This window comes from Embiotoca jacksoni, unplaced genomic scaffold (genome assembly GCF_022577435.1).
Source record: "Embiotoca jacksoni isolate LCO1_2020_lvr unplaced genomic scaffold, fEmbJac1.0.p SCAF_127, whole genome shotgun sequence".
In the NCBI taxonomy this organism is placed as follows: Eukaryota; Metazoa; Chordata; class Actinopteri; family Embiotocidae; genus Embiotoca; species Embiotoca jacksoni.
Window position 1 is genome coordinate 180,001 of NW_027185260.1, and position 24,123 is coordinate 204,123.

At 40.8% G+C, this 24,123-nt stretch overlaps 2 protein-coding genes across 5 annotated transcripts in view; one reads left to right on the forward strand and one right to left on the reverse strand.

The window, feature by feature from the left end:
* paxip1 (PAX interacting (with transcription-activation domain) protein 1) overlaps positions 1 to 5,612 on the forward strand; it is a 26,421-nt gene extending 20,809 nt beyond the window's left edge. Inside the window, exons 22-23 of the mRNA XM_069145515.1 lie at positions 376 to 435; positions 5,328 to 5,612. Of these exons, the coding sequence (XP_069001616.1) occupies positions 376 to 435; positions 5,328 to 5,344 (77 nt within the window). The 3' untranslated portion in view covers positions 5,345 to 5,612. The remainder of the gene's footprint in view (positions 1 to 375; positions 436 to 5,327) is intronic.
* An 8,324-nt stretch (positions 5,613 to 13,936) lies between these two features.
* Positions 13,937 to 24,123, reverse strand: part of LOC138195831 (sickle tail protein homolog) — a 37,210-nt gene continuing 27,023 nt past the window's right edge. For all 4 annotated transcript variants that reach the window (XM_069145518.1, XM_069145517.1, XM_069145519.1 and 1 more), the window contains 2 exons: positions 23,743 to 23,865; positions 13,937 to 19,276 (listed from right to left, as the gene is read on the reverse strand). In XM_069145518.1, coding sequence (XP_069001619.1) covers positions 19,250 to 19,276; positions 23,743 to 23,865 — 150 coding nt within the window. In that variant the 3' untranslated portion in view covers positions 13,937 to 19,249. The remainder of the gene's footprint in view (positions 19,277 to 23,742; positions 23,866 to 24,123) is intronic.

Consider the following 24,123-nt stretch of genomic DNA (forward strand, 5'->3'; position numbering starts at 1 on the left):
CCTAGTTTCTATATTCCAGTCACAGACGGTCTGTTCTGGAGACATACGCAGCTTTTAGGACCTTTTAGGAGCTTCTAGGACCTTTTATCTCCAAGTTCAATAAATACAACAAGATTAGAATTTAAATGTTTTTCTGATGTGCAGCAGGATTATTATCAACAGATTACACATTTGTTCAAATTTTTTCCATTGTTATGTAAATAACTTAAAACACAACAAATTATATCGATATTTTTGTGAAAATCTGCCGCAATCTCAAATATTTTTGATCTCAACATTCCCAAATAAAATCCTGGAGGGACTGAACGTCTTTAATAAAATGAACAGAACATTTGAACCTTCAGGACGTCTCCTCATGTTTTCATGTGTCTCCAGATGTCCACAACGCCGAGTTCATCCTGACCGGAGTCCTCACCCAGAAACTCGACTATGACTCATATCCTTTACAGCCAATCAGAGCTGGTGTCCCTCAGTGAGTGCTGCTACTTCCTGTTAGCATGTTAGCACCACCGCCACTGTGTGAGGAGGGATGGAGAGGCTGCATTGAGCTGTTATTAACACATAATATAAATATAGACATCCACGGAGGTCTCTGATGCTCTCGACAGGTTTCCTACAAGAACGTCAGGGGATTTTAAAAACTCTTTTCTAGACAAGACGATCAGGGAATAGAATCGTTTTTTTGGGCCAAGTGATGAAATATCAGTGGATTTTGTTTGCATATTAAAATTTTTGTTTCCATTTATCAAAATGTAATCTTTTCCATGTCTGTAGCTGTAACGTTATTTAGCTGGATATCATCAGTGTGTGTCTTTGGTAGCATTAGTGCTCACTGACAGAAATGAAAATGCAGTTTATTACATTGCGAGCTAATAATATTATTATTGGATGAATTATTTAACCTCTGCAGCCAGTATTTAGACGTGTAGTCAATTTATTTTAATATCAGGCTAAACAGAAGAAGTGTTAGTGACAGATGATGAGATGTGATGACATTTATGTTAATTTCATAATGAATGAGGGATTATTTTCAGATGGACCTCCAGAAAACTAATAAGAAGGAGTGACTTTAGCTAACAATTACAGACTGGATATAAACCACAGACTGGATATAAAACTACAGACTGGATATAAACCACAGACTGGATATAAAACTACAGACTGGATATAAAACCATAGACTGGATATAAAACTACAGACTGGATATAAAACCATAGACTGGATATAAAACTACAGACTGGATATAAACCACAGATTGGATATAAAACTACAGACTGGATATAAAACTACAGACTGGATATAAAACTACAGACTGGATATAAACCACAGATTGGATATAAAACTACAGACTGGATATAAAACTACAGACTGGATATAAAACTACAGACTGGATATAAAACCATAGATTGGATATAAAACTACAGACTGGATATAAAACTACAGACTGGATATAAAACCATAGATTGGATATAAAACTACAGACTGGATATAAACCACAGATTGGATATAAAACTACAGACTGGATATAAACCACAGACTGGATATAAAACCATAGACTGGATATAAAACTACAGACTGGATATAAAACCATAGACTGGATATAAAACTACAGACTGGATATAAACCACAGATTGGATATAAAACTACAGACTGGATATAAAACTACAGACTGGATATAAAACTACAGACTGGATATAAACCACAGATTGGATATAAAACTACAGACTGGATATAAAACTACAGACTGGATATAAAACTACAGACTGGATATAAAACCATAGATTGGATATAAAACTACAGACTGGATATAAAACTACAGACTGGATATAAAACCATAGATTGGATATAAAACTACAGACTGGATATAAAACTACAGACTGGATATAAAACACAGACTGGATATAAAACACAGACTGGATATAAAACTACAGACTGGATATAAAACTACAGACTGGATATAAAACCATAGATTGGATATAAAACTACAGACTGGATATAAAACTACAGACTGGATATAAACCACAGATTGGATATAAAACTACAGACTGGATATAAAACTACAGACTGGATATAAAACTACAGACTGGATATAAAACCATAGATTGGATATAAAACTACAGACTGGATATAAAACTACAGACTGGATATAAAACCATAGATTGGATATAAAACTACAGACTGGATATAAAACTACAGACTGGATATAAAACACAGACTGGATATAAAACACAGACTGGATATAAAACTACAGACTGGATATAAAACTACAGACTGGATATAAAACCATAGATTGGATATAAAACTACAGACTGGATATAAAACTACAGACTGGATATAAAACTACAGACTGGATATAAAACCATAGATTGGATATAAAACTACAGACTGGATATAAAACTACAGACTGGATATAAAACTACAGACTGGATATAAAACTACAGACTGGATATAAAACACAGACTGGATATAAAACACAGACTGGATATAAAACACAGACTGGATATAAAACCATAGATTGGATATAAAACTACAGACTGGATATAAAAGTACAGACTGGATATAAAACTACAGACTGGATATAAAACTACAGACTGGATATAAAACCATAGATTGGATATAAAACTACAGACTGGATATAAAACTACAGACTGGATATAAACCACAGATTGGATATAAAACTACAGACTGGATATAAAACTACAGACTGGATATAAAACTACAGACTGGATATAAAACCATAGATTGGATATAAAACTACAGACTGGATATAAAACTACAGACTGGATATAAAACCATAGATTGGATATAAAACTACAGACTGGATATAAAACTACAGACTGGATATAAAACACAGACTGGATATAAAACTACAGACTGGATATAAAACTACAGACTGGATATAAAACCATAGATTGGATATAAAACTACAGACTGGATATAAAACTACAGACTGGATATAAAACTACAGACTGGATATAAAACCATAGATTGGATATAAAACTACAGACTGGATATAAAACTACAGACTGGATATAAAACTACAGACTGGATATAAAACACAGACTGGATATAAAACACAGACTGGATATAAAACACAGACTGGATATAAAACCATAGATTGGATATAAAACTACAGACTGGATATAAAAGTACAGACTGGATATAAAAGTACAGACTGGAGATAAAACAGACTGGATATAAAAGTACAGACTGGATATAAAACTACAGACTGGATATAAAACACAAATTGGATATAAAACTACAGACTGGATATAAAACACAGACTGAAATAAAACACAATGAATATAAAACTACAGACTGGATATAAAACTACAGACTGGATATAAAACCACAGACTGGATATAAAACACAGACTGGATATAAAACACAGATTGGATATAAAACACAGACTGGATATAAAAACACAGATTGGATATAAAACTACAGACTGGATATAAAACTACAGACTGGATATGAAACTACAGACTGGATATAAAACTACAGACTGGATATACAACTACAGATTGGATATAAAACTACAGACTGGATATAGAACTACAGACTGGATATAAAACTACAGACTGGATATAAAACAGACTGGATATAAAACTACAGACTGGATATAAAACCACAGACTGGATATAAACCACAGACTGGATATAAAACTACAGACTGGATATAAAACAGATTGGATATAAAACTACAGACTGGATATAAAACTACAGACTGGATATAAATCACAGACTGGATATAAAACTACAGACTGGATATAAACCACAGACTGGATATAAAACCACAGACTGGATATAAAACACAGACTGGATATAAAACTACAGACTGGATATAAACCACAGATTGGATTTAAAACTACAGACTGGATATAAAACTACAGACTGGATATAAACTACAGATTGGATATAAACGACAGACTGGGTATAAACTACAGACTGGATATAAAACTACAGATTGGATATAAACCACAAACTGGATATAAAACACTGACTGGATATAAAACTACAGACTGGTTATAAAACTACAGACTGGTTATAAAACCACAGACTATATAAAACTACAGACTGTATATACAACTACAGATTGGATATAAAACTACAGACTGCATATAGAACTACAGACTGGATATAAAACTACAGACTGGATATAAAACACAGACTGGATATAAAACTACAGACTGGATATAAAACTACAGACTAGATATAAAATGGTTCTGATCCAGAAGTGTCTTCAGCTGCAATACCAGCGAGTGCCACTAGAGGTCGGCTCCAAAAAGCCTCCGGCTCCATAGACTCCCATTCAACTTCTCTCATCAAATCCAAAGTGAATAAAATGTGTCCATCAGTTATCTCGGTGTTGTTAGCTAAAGTCACTCCTTCTTATTAGTTTTCTGGAGGTCCATCTGAAAATAATCCCTCATTCATTAGAAAAGAAGATTCAAGAAGACCTGTTTTTGGGGGCGTGTCTGTTTGATTGACAGGCCTGTGGTGCAGTCAGGTTACAGCTATCGGTGGGCGGGACTTAGTATCGTCAGGTTTCCGATCAGATCGGTCAGATCCACCGCTGGCTCCTCTCCCAGCTCGTCCAAATATGGTCACTTCCTGCTCCAAACCGCTCCGAACTAGCAAAGATGGTGACGGACAGAATCTGAACTGGAGGATTCATAACGTTCACAAACCAACGATGACATCACTGATGGTTGATGACATCACTGATGGTTGATGACATCACTGATGGATGATGACATCACTAATGGTTGATGGTTGGCTAAAAGTGAAACAGTCTGATGTCACCGTCCTCAGGATGGTTGTCATGATGGAGTTCAGCTGCTTCAGAGACGTTGGTTGAACATTTTGGAGGCTGGAGTTTGTAGCGCTGCAGATTGGAGTACAAGACAACATGTCGTTGAGTTGTTGACGGTTTCTTAGTGTCACTGAGGATTACAGCTTTTTACAGTCTGGATCGAACACTTTCGGTTTGAGTTTATAGAATAAAGTGATTTGGATGAAATATGACGGATTTAATATCAGATTTGGTTCTTTCTGACGGAAACTTTGGGTGCACGTGATGAGTTCAGGGACGGTCAGAAATATGATAAATCCAACGATAATTCATATTTTTATACTTTCATCCTGATTCAGGATGAAAGTTTTGGCTTTTTTTTTTTTTTTATAGTTTTCTAATTGAAAACATGCCTTCAAACCTCGGGCAGGTTGTGAGCTTCAGAGTAAAGATGCTTGTGAGTGTTGCTCTACATTAGTTTGTAGTCACCAGTCTAGCTTCTTGTTGATGTTGTGATTTCCTTGACAGTCACACGTATAAGTTCACTTGATGGTGCAGCGTGACGGCGTGACGACGAACGAGGAGGCCGCCAGCCTTCAGTCCAGCTGCACTGACTTTTCTATGGTTTTTATTTCTGTGCATAGATCTCCAGTCATTTTGTAGCTTTTTGTTACCTGTTTGAGAAGAAGAAATAAATGGATGTTATTTTTGTGAAATGATTGTTTAAATTATGGAGGATCGAACCTTTTTCCTGTTGTTGAAATAAAACGTGTAAAGGCTTCAGTATATGCTGCTTTTTGGAATAAAAACTGTTTGTGCAAAACTCTCCAGCTTTCATCTGCTTTTTAATCAAGTAAACAACATCTCAGAAATATTGGATTTAATAAAAAAAAATTAAAAAAAATTACGCAGTTGGTGACTGAATAACTCCACTGAGCATGAGCAGAAGTTCAGAGAATCAATAAGTGATCTCTGGTCACAGGTCAAACCATGAACCACCTCACTGGAGCTGCAAGACGACACGCTTCAGAACAAAAGCCTCCGCCGGCTCCTTCTTTTGAGGGTCTGAAATCTTTCCTGAAGGTATTCCTCCCAGGTTTGAGCTGATAATTCCTGATAGATTTGATTTAATTAACTGTTAATGAGGGTTTGGGGTAGTTACTGGTGAAGTTCTAATTGCTGGCTGTCAGACGGATCGCCCCGGGTCATGTGTGGGTTGGTGCTGGGTGGGAGCGCCGTGTGCAGCGTCGCCTGCGGTGCTGCCCTCAAAAAACGGCAGCAGACTGAATTAGACGCATCCTGAGCCAAGGTCATGTGCTACATATTCACTGTGTTGGATCCACGTGTATTTACGCCAACGTGTTTCCGGCTGTCGACGCATTAAAACTACTGTTGAGGGAGGTTGACACAAAGACTGACTGAAGACCTTCACGTCAGGTAAAGTAACATCTGTCTGTGAGATCTGGTTTGTAGGAAGTTGAGCTGCTGTAAATTGCCGAGAACCGGTTTTAATTAAAAAAACATCATCCTCCATCGCGCACTCAATGAATATGTTTAGTTGAAGATGGACATGATGCTGTGAACATGTGGTCTCTGTCCCCAAAATGATTCATACCATGTCATATTTCATGTCTAGTTCATTTTTATTTCACTTAAAAAAGTGACAAAACATTGGAAGACATTTTGCCAGATGTTGATAATGAATCAACTATTTCCATGTTTATTATACACTTTTTTTTTTACTATATTGTCTAGTTCTCATCAACTATAAACTGAGAACAGATCCTACAGTAGTTCTCTGGTCCGTTTCAAGTCAGGCTAAAACCAAACAGCCGAAGGAGGACATTTACATTATGGAAATTATATTTTTCATCCATCCATCATATTCCTCTAATCTGGGTCGGGTCCTGGTGGCAGCAGGCCAAGCAAGCTGACCCAGACTTCCCTCTCTCTCCTGCAACATCTTCCAGCTCCTCCTGAGGATCCCGAGGTGTTCCCAGGCCAGCTGGGAGATATAATCCCTCCAGCACGTTCTAGGTCTTCCTCGAGGTCTCCTGCCAGTTGGGCGTGTCCAGAAACCCTCCAGAGGGAGGCGCCCAGGAGGATCCTGATCAGATGCTGAACCACCTCAGCTGACTCCTTTAGATGCGAAGGAGTAGCACCTCAACTCCAAGTTCCCTCCTGATGTCCAGCTCCTCCCCCGATCTCTAAAGCTGAGCCCGACCTCCTACGGAGGAAACTCATTTCGGCCGCTTGTAGCCGCGACCTCGTTCTTTCGGTGACGACCCAGAGAGCTGCTGACCATCGGTGAAGATCGGAACGTAGATCGCCCGGTAAACTGAGAGCTTCGCCTTCAGGCTCAGCTCCTCTTCATCAACACGGTCCGGTGCAGCATCTGTTGTACTGCTGCAGCGGCACCGATCCACCTGTCGATCTCCCGCTGCATCCTCCATCCTCCACCCTCCATCCTCCATCCTCCCCTCACTCGTGAACAAGACCCCGAGATACTTAAACTCCTTCGCTTGAGGCAGTCACTCCGTTCCCACCTGGAGGGATCAATCCACCGGTTTCCAGCAGAGAACCATGTCCTCAGATTTGGAGGTACTAATCCTCATCCCTGCTGCTTCACACTTGGCCACAAACCGCCTCAGTGAGTGCTGGAGGTCCGAAGAGGCCAACAGGACCACATCATCTGCAAACAGCAGAGATGCGATCCGAAGACCCCTGAACCCGACGTTCTCCTCCCCCCGGCTGCGCCTTGATATCCTGTCCATGGAGGTCACAAACAGGATCGGTGACAAAGGTCAGCCCTGGTGGAGGCCACGCCCACCAGAGGCCAACACCCACCGGAAACAAGTCTGACTTATTGCCGAGAATACGAACACAGCTCCTACTGCGGTTGTACAGAGCCCGGATGGCCCTTTGCAACGGGTCCGGCACCCCGTACTCTCGCAGCACCTCCCACAAAAACCCCCGGGGGACCCGGTCGAAAGCCTTCTCCAAGTCCACAAAACACATGTAGACTGGATGGTTAAACTCCCAGGACCCTCCAGTAGTCCTGCGAGGGTAAAGATCTGGTCCACTGTTCCACGATGAGGACGGAATCCACACTGCTCCTCTTGAATCTGAGGTTCAACAAACGGTCGGAGTCCTTTCCAGCACTCTGGCATAAGCTTTGCCTGGGAGGCTGAGTAGTGTGATACCCCGACAGTTGGAGCAACTCTCCGGTCCCCCTTTTTGGAAAATGGGAACCACCACCCCGGTCTGCCAGTCCAATAGTACTGTTCCCGACCCCCATGAGACATTGAAGAGGCGTGTTAGCCAAGACAGCCCAGCAATGTCCAGCGCCTTCAGCATCTCAGGGCGGATCTCATCCACCCCCGGTACCTTGTCACAGAGGAGCTTTCTGACTACCTCAGAGGCCTCTGCTAGGGATATGGGTGTGACCCCCCCCGCCCCCTATGTTTTCAGATGCTGCCTCCTCTCCGGAAGACATGGTGGCTGGGTTTAGGTGTTCCTCAAAGTGCTCTTTCCACCGCCCGACGATGTCCCCCGTCCGAGTCAGCAGTGTCCCCCCCTCTGAGAACAGCTTGGGGTAGTCCCTGCTTTCCCTTCCTGAGTTGTCGGATGGTTTGCCAGAACTTCCTTGAGGCCAACCGAAAGTCCTTCTCCATGGCCTCCCCAAACTCCTCCTATGCCCGAGTTTTAGCATCCGCGACCACCTCAGCTGCTCAGACTGGATATAAAACACAGACTGGATATAAAACACAGACTGGATATAAAACACAGACTGGATATAAAACACAGACTGGATATAAAACCACAGACTGGATATAAAACACAGACTGGATATAAAACACAGACTGGATATAAAACACAGACTGGATATAAAACACAGACTGGATATAAAACACAGACTGGATATAAAACACAGACTGGATATAAAACACAGACTGGATATAAAACACAGACTGGATATAAAACCACAGACTGGATATAAAACACAGACTGGATATAAAACCACAGACTGGATATAAAACACAGACTGGATATAAAACACAGACTGGATATAAAACACAGACTGGATATAAAACCACAGACTGGATATAAAACACAGACTGGATATAAAACCACAGACTGGATATAAAACCACAGACTGGATATAAAACTACAGACTGGATATAAACCACAGACTGGATATAAAACACAGACTGGATATAAAACCACAGACTGGATATAAAACCACAGACTGGATATAAACTACAGACTGGATATAAAACCACAGACTGGATATAAAACACAGACTGGATATAAAACTACAGACTGGATATAAACCACAGACTGGATATAAAACTACAGACTGGATATAAACCACAGACTGAATATAAAACCACAGACTGGATATAAAACACAGACTGGATATAAAACAGACTGGATATAAAACTACAGACTGGATATGAAACTACAGACTGGATATAAAACTACAGACTGGATATAAAACTACAGACTGGATATGAAACTACAGACTGGATATAAAACTACAGACTGGATATAAAACTACAGACTATATAAAACTACAGACTGGATATAAAACACAGACTGGATATAAAACACAGACTAGATATAAAACTACAGACTGGATATAAAACTACAGACTGGATATAAAACTACAGAATGGTTATAAAACTACAGACTGGATATAAAACTACAGACTATATAAAACTACAGACTGGATATAAAACACAGACTGGATATAAAACACAGACTAGATATAAAACTACAGACTGGATATAAAACCACAGACTGGATATAAAACTACAGACTGGATATAAAACTACAGAATGGTTATAAAACTACAGACTGGTTATAAAACTACAGACTGTATATAAAACTACAGACTGGATATAAACCACAGACTGGATATAAAACTACAGACTGGATATAAAACCACAGACTGGATGTAAACCACAGACTGGATATAAAACTACAGACTGGATATAAAACCACAGACTGGATATAAAACTACAGACTGGATATAAAAGAGTTCGTAGCTTCAGGTCTGTAAAATGGTTCTGATCCAGAAGTGTCTTCAGCTGCAATACCAGCGAGTGCCACTAGAGGTCGGCTCCAAAAAGCCTCCGGCTCCATAGACTCCCATTCAACTTCTCTCATCAAATCCAAAGTGAATAAAATGTGTCCATCAGTTATCTCAGTGTTGTTAGCTAAAGTCACTCCTTCTTATTAGTTTTCTGGAGGTCCATCTGACATCACTGATGGTTGATGGTTGGTTGAGATGCAGGAAGCACAGAAATATCATAACTTAAAATGTGTGAAATGTGAAAGAGAAATTATGTTGAATTGAACAGCAGGATTCAAAGAAAACTTCAAATGCCTGAAAATATCGCAGAACTTGAAAATGAGTCTCTAGAAACCAAAAGCGTTGACAGGCTGTTGAAGATCTTTATTACATGGCTGTTCATACCAACATCTCTGATGTCCTGCCTCCTTCCTGCTTTCCTTTGGCTCTTCATGATGACATCGTGAGATTGATTAAGAAATCCACATAAGCAAGCAAGTCTCTGAGCACCGCAAACGCACACACACACACACACACACACACACACACACACACACACACACACACACACACACACACACACACACACACACACACACACACACACACACACACAGTATTTGTAATCCTAATTAATTCCAATTAGAAATGCAAATATGAGCCACATCTTTGATTAAGCAGCAGCCGGGCTCCTTGTTGGTTTGTGATGTCCTCCTCTGACGCAGCCCGGTTGTGGGGAGACGGAAGGAAGGAGGACAAAAGTATTGGGACACAGAAAGTGTTGTAATTAAAGTAGAAATGCTTCACGTGAGATATTTCTAATTAGTCCCCAGTCCTCCCTCTGCTGCATCACACACACTTCCCCTGTTCCACAGGATGCAGACGAATTACAGACTAATTACACAGAGACGGGCGCTGGGATTCATCTGGGCCGGCAAATTAACATATGAGCTAATTAGCATACGATGGAACTAATGACTAATAATTTAACCAATTACAGGGCGTTCTCATTACTCTTCTGGAGGAAAGGATGCTTGGAGGAGAATGGAATATTTCAGCCACAGACAAAGACGAGAGCAGGAGACATCCTGCTTTACCTTTAGAAAATAACATAAAACAAGATAAAGGTCTTTCTGCTGCACATGTTTATACACACATCACGTGAAGCAAATATTTTGCCTGTCTTTGTGAGTCGGCGTATTTGCATAAATACATTTAGGTGAATTGAGCACATGATCCGAAAAAGAGAGAAAAGAACAAGCCACCGAAAGTTTGTGATCCTGGAGAACCTTTTTTCCTCTCAGAGCTACTTTGACAAAATGAAAGTGTGCGAGACATTTATTCACAAAGCTGAGCTCCACCCAAACCAGCTGAATAAGCTTCTCTTGTGAACAATAACAAACTGATACTCAACACAAACATTTTGTATCATAACAGCTTAAAATCAACAGTATGTGCTTGTTTTTTTCTGTATGCTTTTAATTTGAAAAGTTGCGCATTCAGCCGACCTGTGGTGTAACTTTGATCTGTCAATCACTTCGTGACACAAACTTGTTTCATAGCAAATTTGTTTATAGCAAGTGTTTGATCTAATTTGTGAGCAGCTGTTTGTTTTCAGCTCAGTGTGAGAGTCTCTGCTGGTTTCCTGTCCTCTGATCTCTGTGTCTCACTGTGGGCGGAGCTTCACCTCTGCTGGTTTCCTGTCCTCTGATCTCTGTGTCTCACTGTGGGCGGAGCTTCACCTCTGCTGGTTTCCTGTCCTCTGATCTCTGTGTCTCACTGTGGGCGGAGCTTCACCTCTGCTGGTTTCCTGTCCTCTGATCTCTGTGTCTCACTGTGGGCGGAGCTTCACCTCTGCTGGTTTCCTGTCCTCTGATCTCTGTGTCTCACTGTGGGTGGAGCTTCACCTGTGCTGCAGACAGGTGCGGAGCAGACACAGGTGGAGGGAGGAGGGGAGATCGTCCACTCACGTTGATAGAGTCAATTTACCTGATCAGAAACAGGGTCACGTGACTTCAGATTGTTTTGTATTTCTGCATCAATAATTGTGATTTCTTTTGTGATTGTTGCATTAAAAACAGATTTTATTTTTTGCAGTAAAAGTAAAGGAAATTGTAAAAATTGTTAGTCAAGGAAATTCATTCTATTTTAAAGAACTGCCTGATAAAGAGTAATATGTGCTGATTTCCTGTGATAATAATCCTGATGCCCATTGCAGACATATTTGACTTGTAATCTGTTTTAATTTGTGTTGAATTTACAGAACCATCACGGGGCTCAAAGTGATTAGAAGTGTGTAAAAGTGACGTATCTTTCCAGAACAGACCGTCTGTGACTGGAATATAGAAACAAAGAACACATCTGTCAGAATAAGAGCTTTACATGCTTTTTAAATCACATTCATTCAACACTAAAACAAAGTTCAGTGTCTTACAGCTGGAAGTGGAGAAAACTCATTTAACGTGTTCCTCATACCATCATAAGACCACATTTCCCACAAACCCGTCACTTCCTGTTGTTTCAATGCATTTTTGACCAAATATTATAGTATGACATTTTTATGATATTTTGGACGACGTGCTATAGTATGACTTTTATGCTTTTCAGACATAAGGGTCCCCCTTACGCTTTTCATGCCTCCTTGGACGACGTACAATAATATGAGTGTTTTTGAATATTTTGGACGACATGCTATAGCATTACTTATTTTGTCATATTCAGGACAACAGGCGGTAGGACGTCTTTCATCATTTTCGAACGTAAAGGTACCCCCTTACGTTTTTTTATGCTTTTCCGACGCAAGAGTAGCCCTTTATGTTTTTTATGCTTCTTTGGACGACATGTTATAGTATTTCTTTCATCCTTTTCGGACGTAAGGTACGGTACCCCTTTCCACTTTTCATTCTTTTCAGTTCCACACTAAAAGTGTCTACGTGTGCACTGAATCAGAAAATGTTGTACGCAAAGTAAATATTCAGATTTTTTAAATTGTGTGCACACACACTTGCATGCAACGTTCCCTTTATAATGTACAAACCATGTGTACGAAGATCCGCGCATATTATGAAGTTTGATGCATACAAATCTATTCATGTAGCCATTTTTTTCTTTGATTCATCGTGTGAAATGGAGGTACTTGTGGAGGAGGAGGAGGACATGAAGCTCAGATTGTTTGGTGGTCACAAACCAAAGAAAATGCAGAGTGGATCTTTTACTCACAGAAATTACATTAAACTTTGTGCACAATATGAAAAAATATCAAAAACTGACGCTCTGTTCTGCAGCTCTTTAGCCAAATGCTTTTTGATATCATCTCTGATTTTTTACAAGGGAGGATGATGAGTTTTTCAGCATGGTGAAAAAGACTCAGTATATTCAGGCTTTGTATCAGATAAAGATTCTGTCACATCTTCGTGCTAGAAAAACTCTTGTTCTAAACTTTTAGAGGTGAATTTAGTTCCCACAAACACAAGAACTATTTTCTGTTTATCATCGAAACTGCATTTATATCTCACTTGATTCATACCGATCATCAAACATGTGTTAATTACAGACAGATTCAGTTTATGAGACATAATGTATTTAAGCATAGGCTGTGGCTCAGATGGTAGAGTGGGTTGCACACTAATCAGAAGGTTGGTGGTTCAATCCCCAGCTCCTCCTGTCCACATGTCTAGGTGTCCTTGAGCAAGACACTGAACCCTAAATTGCTCCTGATGATGAACCATTGGTGTGTTGTAAGTCGCTTGGGATAAAAAGCATCAATGTAATCTAAGCTTATTGCTAAAATGTGTTAAAGTCAACAGTCAATCTGTTCTATTTTATTACCTTGTTTTATTGGTGACAGACTCACATACTTTGTACTGTTTTGTCAAAACATGCTATACAGTTATATTTTTGTCAATTTATCAGTATTATTATTTTCTTATATTACTTTATATTTTGATAAATATAATTTGCCCTCACAAAGAGTCTACATATGAGGTGAGGTTATATGTCTCTGCTGCCCTCTAGAGGCACCTCGCAGCACTGCAACTGTAAAATAAAGAGGACTGGAGGAGCGGCTGATGTTTCAACACTGTGGAAGCCCTTTAATAGTTTTCCAACCTCACAGGAAGCTGAAGTCTCCGAGAACCAAACAGCTTACAAAATCAGAAAACACACTTATTTACAGGAGAGTTTCAGACTGACAGAGAAACTGCTGGAGGCATGCACGGGCTCTGATTTCATCAAACAACACAAATAAAGTGTTTGCATCCAAGTGAAGGCTTGGATCAAACTGGGCCTTCAGGTTTGAATCATGAACATTCAAACAGGGTTTTTTTTATACACAGAACACAGGAAAAGGTCCCCACAGTGTGCGTTAAATCAAAGCAAACATTTTGGTGTTTTGAAACTCATATTGCTGCCTTACAGAAAGAAAAAGAACAGTTTAGGAAATGTAATATCATATGTTCATATTCAGAGTCAGATGAAAGGATAAATCAGTTCAGCCGAACTTCCAGCTCTCCTTACAGTCTTATTTCCACATTTAATCTTGTGTACGTGATTAAAAACTAGAAAAGGGGCTTTTTTCCTTTCAGAAATATTTATTACTTTCAGTTCAACGAGTCTCGAGTCTCCAGAGGAGTTTCACTCTGTTTCAGGTTCACGTTCTAGTTACAGAACCGGGAACTGGTGGTAAATCTGGTGAAAACTGGAGACAAACCTTTGAAGAGAAAATGTTGAATTTAATTTCTGCTTGAGAATGTTTTCTCCATTGAACCGGCTGCGGTTTAATAACTGCTGCTACAAGCAGACAGTGCAGTTGGGTCAGTTATTAGCACTCAAATAGACTTTGTTGTTAAACTGTGAACATACATTCACTTTGTTGAAGCGGGACATTACAACTACTTGATTGGACGGGGAAGCGTCTTCAGTTGATTCCTAAACGTGAGACATTTGTTTCGTGAGCCAAGTTTTTTTGAAATGGTATGTTCAAATACGCTAATGAGATGCTAGCAAAGAAAAATATTTCCTAATTTGCATAAAAATAAATATAGTCAGTATCAAAATTCTTGTTTGATTTTTATGACATAACAGAATTAAATTATTTTAAAGAGGAGATTTTGGACAGCTGCTTTTATGACTGCATAAATTATAAAATACTGTCAACAATCATGTTGACAGTGTTTTCATTTATAAATTACGTTTTGAATAATTTACAAACCCATCTATAAAAACCTTCCGAAATCTTTTGTTCATCAGATATCTTTGTTCATCAGATATCTCTGTTCATCAGATATCTCTTCATCAGATATCTTTGTTCACCAGATATCTTTGTCCATCAGATATCTTTGTTCATCAGATATCTTTGTTCCAACCAGACTGAACTAGCTGATCAGTTTAGTGTTTCTATGTTCTGTATTTATTCAGTTGGAGACTAGAAATCCTCTCTGTTGCTAGGTGGTTGCTAAGGGTCGCACTACTTCCTGGAGTAGGAAACATTGCACACGTTACATAAGAGTCTACTGACACGACTGGTTGTTTTCCAGTTTTCCAGACGATGTGTTATGGAAGCAAAATAGGTGTTGGGATGGTAATATGAGGGATAATTGGATTCATATTCATCCTCACATCTGACTCTTGATTTCCTACAACCTCCTTCCTTCTTGATGGATTTGGCTTCATAGACGACCACGTGGTGTCCGTGACGATGAACCGACTCGGCAGTGAATAGAAACACAACATAAAAACACCAAGTTCTTTCGCTTTGGCAAGAGTCACTTCAAACAAGTCACTACAGGTGGAAGAAGCACAATAACCAACAGCTGCAGTGTGTGCAAACATATTAGGCTCTTCACACGCTTCCATCCTGTTTACTGCACTTTGATAAATAATAAGCGTTCACTGTATTTCTGAAAACATCCTCTTTTTACTTTCAGTGCCTAAAACCTTCACACAATACTGCATATTAAAAGAAGCTACATGTCTAAGATATCATTTCTATATTCATCTACATAAAAACTCTATGACAGATTTACACAGTGGGTTCTTTAGACAGTTTACAGTCTCTGGATTGTCTTTGGGTAAACGCTTCATACTGATCATCACCACCTCCTGTAGAAACCTTGTTTGTTTATAGAAATATATTTGATAAATAAAAGCACACAAACTGGACCTGAAACACCAAGAATCCAAAACCAGCTTTAAAACTGCATCTTACAGGACTGAAAGCTGAAAACTCTGTCGCCGTTTATTCAATCTTCTCAATATATTCTTATTGATATTGTTCTCTATCATAAACCTGGGACATCATAGTGAAAAAAGTGTCTGATTGTCTGCAAACTGAGATACTCTGAGAGGTTCACCCTGAAAAAACACGTTGGGAGGGAGGAGGGAAGGCCTGCTGGGAAAGTGCTGTGTAAAAAAATACTAAACACACATTCTCATTACACAATAATAATAATAATAATAATAATAATAATAATAATAATAATAATAATAATAATAATAATAATAATAATAATAGGCTTTTTTTTTTTCTATGTCTATTTTGACAGCTACACTGGCGGTGAAGGATATCTACTGCTGGTGTGAGTAGAGCCCAACCAATACTGAATGTTTTAGCTTGCATATAATGTGCAACCCGGTATCACGGCTAAACATGAAATAGACACGGCGGTCCACGACAGCAAAATGTGAAATAGACACGCTTTGGCCCGTCCAGGCGTGAAAGTGACACGTTTTCCTGCAGTGGATGAAAATTAAACCTACTGCATGTGATTTACAGGAAAGTGGAACTTATTGCTAAAACATGTGGTTGGGGTCACTAAATAAGAACATGGTTGGGGCTAGGAGAAAAAACAAGTCACCAAATACGTTGTCACGAACCACATCGTCCTGCATGGCAGTCTGTGACCAATGAAACCAAGCCGCCCGTACTGCCTTCTAATACTGATGAAAAATGTCCTTTGTTGCATTTGCTGCGGCACCTTGGTCACATGATCTCGCTTCACATGACATTCATGTGCGTGTAAGTTTCACACTGTCAAAAAATTTAACTTCTACATCTAAACAGACCAAAGCGTGGCTATTTCACGTTTTTCTGTTGTGAAACAGCGTGTCTATTTGACGCTTTGATGTGATTATGACTTGACAACATATTGTTTTGGAAATGACCTCTGCCTCACTCTCTTGTTACTGTTTATTCATATTGGTAGATGCCACTTAATGACTTCACATAAATCCCAGTTTAAAAATAAATAAATCAGTCGGTGGACAAAGAGGCTCTTTGGAGGCCGCAATGATTTCAAATGAGGAAAAACTCCAAGGTGCTCTGGTCTTCAGTTAACATGATAAAAAGCCTTTAATATGACTGTATATTATATTACTGTACAGCTCTGTGGCTGCAAGTCTTCATCAGGGAGGCTGTGGCTCAGACAGTAGAGTGGGTTGAACACTAATCAGAAGGTTGGTGGTTCGATCCCCAGCTCCTCCTGTCCACATGCCTAAGCGTCCTTGAGCAAGACACTGAACCCTGAGTTGCTCCTGATGGTGTACCATCGGTGTGTGAATGTTCTCCTGATGGTGTACCATCGGTGTGTGAATGTTCTCCTGATGGTGTACCATGGGTGTGTGAATGTTCTCCTGATGGTGAACCATCGGTGTGTGAATGTTCTCCTGATGTTGTACCATCGGTGTGTGAATGTTCTCCTGATGGTGTACCATGGGTGTGTGAATGTTCTCCTGATGGCAGCACCTTGCATGGTGATCTGTCTCATTAGTGTGTGAATGGATGAATGGAAAAACATGTTAAAGCGCTTTGAGACCAAAAGGTGATAAAACTATACAAGTACAGACCATTTACCATCAGGGTGTTGAAATAAAGTAAAGGCTAATTTCACTTCTTTTAAGTCAGCCTCATACCTGCAAACAACTCCTGTTTATAACCAGCAGGAATCAACTGGAATTTAAGGAGAGAACTGCTGAACACTAAGAGTTGGTCATGATGAACATTGGATGGAAAGAAAAACCAAACCTAACTGACAATCCTGTAAAGTCTGCTGATGGGAGAACTGATTAAAATAGTTATGCAGAGGGAAACTTTTGATTTCAGTACATTGATTTTAATCCACTTTTGCAGACGTAATTCTTTGTATACATTAAACACAGACATCATTATGTAGATGTTCAGAGTGTTTGATGTCTGTAGCTCCGCCCTCTGCTGTCTACACACCTGAGATTTATTTGTGTCAAGTCGAGTGCGACTTCAGCATCTTTTAATTTTTTTATTTCAACATCCTTCTGAAGGTTCTAGCTGAAATACTTCAGAGTTAACGGTTTGAACCCTGGACGATTATCAGGGTAATTCCATTGCCTTCACTTTTAAGCTCATATCTCGGTCATTGTCAGGGCGAACCATTCGTGAAACATCTCGTTTTTATCAGGACAGTCTAGGCTATCCAGATCTTGTGCTGATTATTTCTGCCACGCTTTGTCACACAGATGAGGGGCTGACATTTTTGGAAAGCTCGAACCGTGCAGTTTCATACGATATCTCAGAAGGGTTGGGAGTGTGGACGCAATTTGCATCCATCGCATCCTGAGAGTGAACTGTGCGATATTAAAGGCTTCGCGTCGTTACACCCTGAAAGCTCCAGCCGTCTTTAACCTGAGCGGAGGTCCAAAGAGAAACGACATGGACAGTAATATCTGTCACAACAGATGCTCTGAGTGGGAGATTTGATGAAGTCTGTGGAGGAAACTGTCAGGAAGTAACATGGACCATGTAGTCGTATTGGTCAGGGTCTAACAGTCTCTGTTGATGTGCATCAGGAGGAAACCGGGCTGAACTTTATTTTGAAGGTTTTACAAGGCTTCCAAACAGGTCAAAAGGTAAACAACACACAGTATTGCTGGAGGAACACAGTGCAATTTTGCTTATTTTTCTCTCGAGCAGCTCTCAGCTGGATAAGCCACGCCCACCTCTCTCTCCACTTACATGATTTTAAAGCCCAAACTGCAGCCGATGAAACATCAGAGCGTCACCCGGCGTCCTTGGAGGCCGCTGCCCGCGTGTGCAGCTCCCAGGCGGCCCGGCTCCCGCCGCGCTTCCTCCCGCGGGACGGAGAGCTGGGGTTGGACGCCGCCGCTCGGACACTGCTCACTCCGTGACTCACCGTGGTGGGGAGGAGGGAGGAGGACGGGGAGGGAGGGGAGGAGGAGGAGGAGGTGGGGGACAGGGAGGACGAGGTGGAGGAGGAGGAGGGTGAGGATGAAGAGTAGGAGGATGATGAGTAGTAGCTGTGTTGGGGGGGGGTGCTGGAGGTGGAGGCGAGGACAAGGCGGTGCTGCTGCTTGCTGCTGCTGCGAGGCCCGTGGTGGGCGGGGCTGATGTTAGCGTGGGATGGCGACAAGACGTGGCTGGATGAGGGGAGGAGACGACTCAGATTCAGAGACGGGATACAAGACTTCTTAGAACGGGGGGAGGAGGACAGAGAGCGGGAGCGGGGGGGGGACGGAGAAAAGAAGCGAGAAGGACACTTAGAGACACTCGGAGGAGGAGACAGAAGGAAGTGTTTCCCACAGGAGGGGGTGAAGGAGACGGAGGGGGAGGAGGCGGAGGAGGAGGAGGAGGAGAGGTTCTGGAGGCTATCGGTGGCGTCTGAGCAGTGAGGAGTGGACACGGAGGCGGACGGGTGTTTCCCGGAGCTACGGCACGAGGCTGGGATCTTAGAGGCACGCAACGCTACGACACAACGGCTACTCTCCCCGGCTGCTCTACCGCCGCTGCTGTCGGCCTGCAAACACACACCACGACACGGCAAGTCAGAGGCGGCACGGCACGGCACGGCACGGCACGGCACGGCACGGCACGGCACGGCACGGCACGGCACGGCACGGCACGGCACGGCACGGCACGGCACGGCGGAGGAGAACAGCACTGAACCTCAGCACTCACACTGTCAGCTCTACGCCTTCGGCCAGGCCGTCGCTTTCACTCTGCTTCCCTCCACATAGCGGCTGGATGCTCGGTGACCTTCTGACCTCTCTGACGCTCACCTGACAGTAAAACTAACCTCAAACTACTTTGTCTGCACTTTGACCTCCTGGGCCTTTAAAATGCATATTACTTTATTCTATATTTTTAACTCTATTTTATTTTATTTATGTTTTGTCTTGTGTTTCATTTCATGCATTTTATTTATGTCCATTTATATCTGTTTTTTTTGTGTGAAGCACTGCATGTCATTTTCCTGCTGTAAAGCACTTTAAGCTGCATTTCTTGCAGGAAAAGTGCTAAATAAAGTTTATTATTACGATTACTTCATATGATGTGTCACTATAAGGACGGGACCTGATAGCTGGTTCTGTGTTAGTTCGAAAATTAGTCATAAAATACACAAATTTGTTATGCCCAGTTATGTATGATGTTACTGAATTCTGATTTGTGATCTACTGTATAATGAGTGGTGCATTTGTGCATGTGTTGATTGAGTTGGAGCTAATTTATTTTGCATGCTGCTGGGTAATTGAATCATGAAGCTGGTTGAGGAAAGGTGAAGAACTGAAGAAGAGTCTGCAACCATCCCTGCGTTATATCCACACTAACACACTGTTTAGTACACCAGAAACAGATCTAGTACGTCCCAGTACTCAGTATGTTAAATAGAGTGTACCAACAGTACCAGGATGTTCTACTACATCTGCAGTCTGCAGGTCAGCATGAAACTCTGGATGTTCTGACCAACAATCCTTTGCAGCAGAAGATACGTCACATCGACTGAACCGCAGAGACAGTTGGTGGCGCTGAAGCTCCGCCCACAAAAAGCGTACTTGTTCATTTTTATACTTCAAACGTCGCACTACGGATTGTGACAGGTATGAACAAGAGGGTCAAAGTTCAAGGTACATTTTATGATGCAGTAGTTTGTCCCAGTTGTACACATACTACATGCAACGGTACATACTTTTTAAGGGCAGCTGCAGTTTTACTGAAAGTAAGGAAATACTATGCGATTCAGAACGCAGGACATGTTTTAGTTTTCCTAAAAAAAAAAAATCCAAATATGCTTCTTCACAGTTCCAAACTTCTGACTGGAGCTCAGTTATTTCTTCATACTGACTGTATGCTGATAAGCTCTGAGCTTCAGTGATGATATGAAAAGTCTCTACTTACATCAAGAACCAGGAAACAAGCTCTTAAGGCTCCGACGCTGGAATAAAGTGGATCAGTGGAACTAAAGTTATTGATCAGAGGAACGAAGCTTCCACTCTGTGATGCTAAAACAACATGAGGACATTCAGAAGGTCGTTGATCATACTGATAAACAGCCTGCTTTTCATTGGGTGATGAGGTTGTCTGTTTTCTGATTCATACGTTTGTTTTCCATCACATGTAAAACTGACGCTCCTTCCTTTTCCTGGCTAAATGTTATTCTGAATGAATTTTAAACTGGCCAAGGACATAGTAATAACACGTATGACTGACAAAATTCAGTGCTATTTCTCTTAAATTAATCAGTTCAGAAATAGTTCATGACTGTAAGTTTTAAAAAGTACATGAAATACATTAAAGACTTATTTCTTCAGAGTAAGTTTGTTCTATATTCAGTTCGTATGATTAAAAAAACAATTTCTGTGAAACCACCAACAACAACATACATGCAATGTTTACAGAACGGCATAAACGTGATCAACAACAGATGTTTCAACACAACTATTTGGAGACGATGGCTTCTTTATATTCATGTTTGACGAACAAGATTTTTGGAGCGTTGATGCAAATAATGAATCCACAACTCACTGCCAGATGAAGGACAGTTGAACACAGAGAGCATGCAGGCGACATGCAGGTCAAGATCCACTCACTGATCAGAAACCTGTTTGGACCGAGTTTTAAAACATCAACAGCTCATGTGGGATGTGGCGCTTTAACAAAAGCTGTTCTGGATGCAGAGAGTGTATCTTGACAGAAGATAGGTCAGCTAGAAACACACAGAACTTGGGGAAGACCCACATCTCAACAATAAATGACAAATATTCACACATTTAAACACATTTAAAACTCACAAAACACACAGTAAAATTATTTAAACGTTATTATTCATCCTTTTTTAAAAAGCTAGTAATTTTGCTCTACTGTTGCTAACACAACTCTGTTTCCAAAAAGGTTTGGACGATGTATAAAATGTAAATAAAAACAGAATGTGATGATTCGCAAATCACATAAACCCATATTCAATTGACGATACACCAAAAACAACGTATCAAATGTTGAAACTGAGAAATCTTATTGATTTATTAAAAATATGAAAGTTTTATAGCAGCAACATGTCTCAAAAAAGTTGGGACAGGGTCAACAAAAGACGGAAAAGTTGTGTAACAAAAAAATACCTGGTGGAACATCTGACAAGTAATTAGGTTACCATGACAACAGATCAGTAACATGATTGGGTATAAAAAGATGATTTCAGAGAGGCAGAGTCTCTCAGCAGTGAAGATGGGGAGAGGTTCACCTTTCTGAAAGACTGTGTTGGAAAATAGTTCAACAATCTAAGAATAATGTTCCTCAACGTAAAACTACAAAGAATTAGTGGATTTCATCGTCTACGGTTCATAATATCATTAAAAGATTCAGAGAATCTGGAGAAATCTCTGAACACAAGGGACAAGGCTGGAAACCAATATTGGATGGTGGTGATCTTCGGGCCCTCAGGCAGCACTGCATTAAAAACACACTATTCTGGAGTGGAAATCACTGCATGGGCTCAGGAACACTTGTGAAAACCATCGTCTGTGAACACAGTTCATCGCTGCGTCCACAAATGATGTTAAAACTCTCCAAAGAAGAAACCAGATAGAAACATGACCCAGAAACACTGCCGCCTTCTCTGGACCGAGATCATTGAAGATGGACTGAGGTGAAGTGGACAACTGTCCTGAGGTCTGATGGATCACAATCTGAGATTCTGTTTGGAAATCATGGACGCTGCATCCTCCAGGTTAAAGAGGAGAGGGACCATCCAGCTTGTTATCAGCTCAGTTCTAAAGCCAGCATCTGTGATGGTACAGGATGCATTAGTGCACATGGCATGGGCAGCTTGAACATCTGGAAGGAAGCATTAATGCTGAATGATATATTCAGGTTTTGGAGCAACATATGCTGCCATCCAGACAACGTCTCTTTCAGGGAAGGTCTTGTTTATTTCAGCAGAACAACGTCCAACCACATTCTGCACGTATTCCAACAATTGATTATAAGATGGCGCTGTGCTAGTGGCAGCCTGTTGCAGCAGCTCCTGCTGTGCATTTTAGTTTTAAGACTTTTTCACTTTTTTCTCTCTTCTAAGTTGTTTTCTTTCACATTTACTCTCGTGATCAGCTGATCGCGCTGAGTAAACCTCTACTGCTGCCCGGAGCGAGGCCTGAAATCCCAGAGGAACTTCGGAGAAGATGTCGGGGTTGCAGAGCTGGTGCTAAAATGAAGGTGAAGAGGAGGAGATATAAACCATCGGTACCGGCGATTTTAATGGGGAACGTGAGGTCCTTGGCCAATAAGACGGATGCTGAATGGGACCACATTTCACCTTTAAAACTCCAGAAACTGGTCTCCGCAGTTCTCAAATGTGTGAAAGTGTTGTTAAAAGAAGAGATGCAGCTCAGTGGTGAACATGATGCTGTCACAACTTTTATGAGATGTGTTGCTGACATCAAATTTGAAATGAGCAGGTATTTCTCAGTTTCAACATTTGATATGTTGTCTTATCTCCACCATGGCCCCCACAGTGGAATATCTTTTAATCTACCACAAGAACTTACTCAGATTTTAACTTGTGTATAATTCCATGGTAAGCGGTAATCCTCAGGTCTGCTCAGAACTTATTTACCTGGCTGGGCTGCTTCTGGTTTGCCTGCTGCTGACTCTTCGCTGTCTTCTCTGGTGATGAAGATGAGTGGCGAGACTTGGTGTGAGATCGCTGAGAAAAGGAGTTGGAGCTGCTGCTGGAGGTCTGGAAATGCACAAACCAAAGTTCAGTTCGTACAGAGTACAAGCAGGACATACAGGATTTGTGCGTCAGCAGCTCCAACATTAATATGCAGCCAGAGCTTCAGATTCAAGCAGAAAATTAACTTTGAAGATGACATCAGACGTTCCAAGTTATTTAACCACCACAGCACATGGAGGGAAAAATAGTCCATGAGAAGTGGGGTATAAGAGTCATCCTGGGCAAACAGTATGGGATCTTCAGAAGATATCAGAAACAATG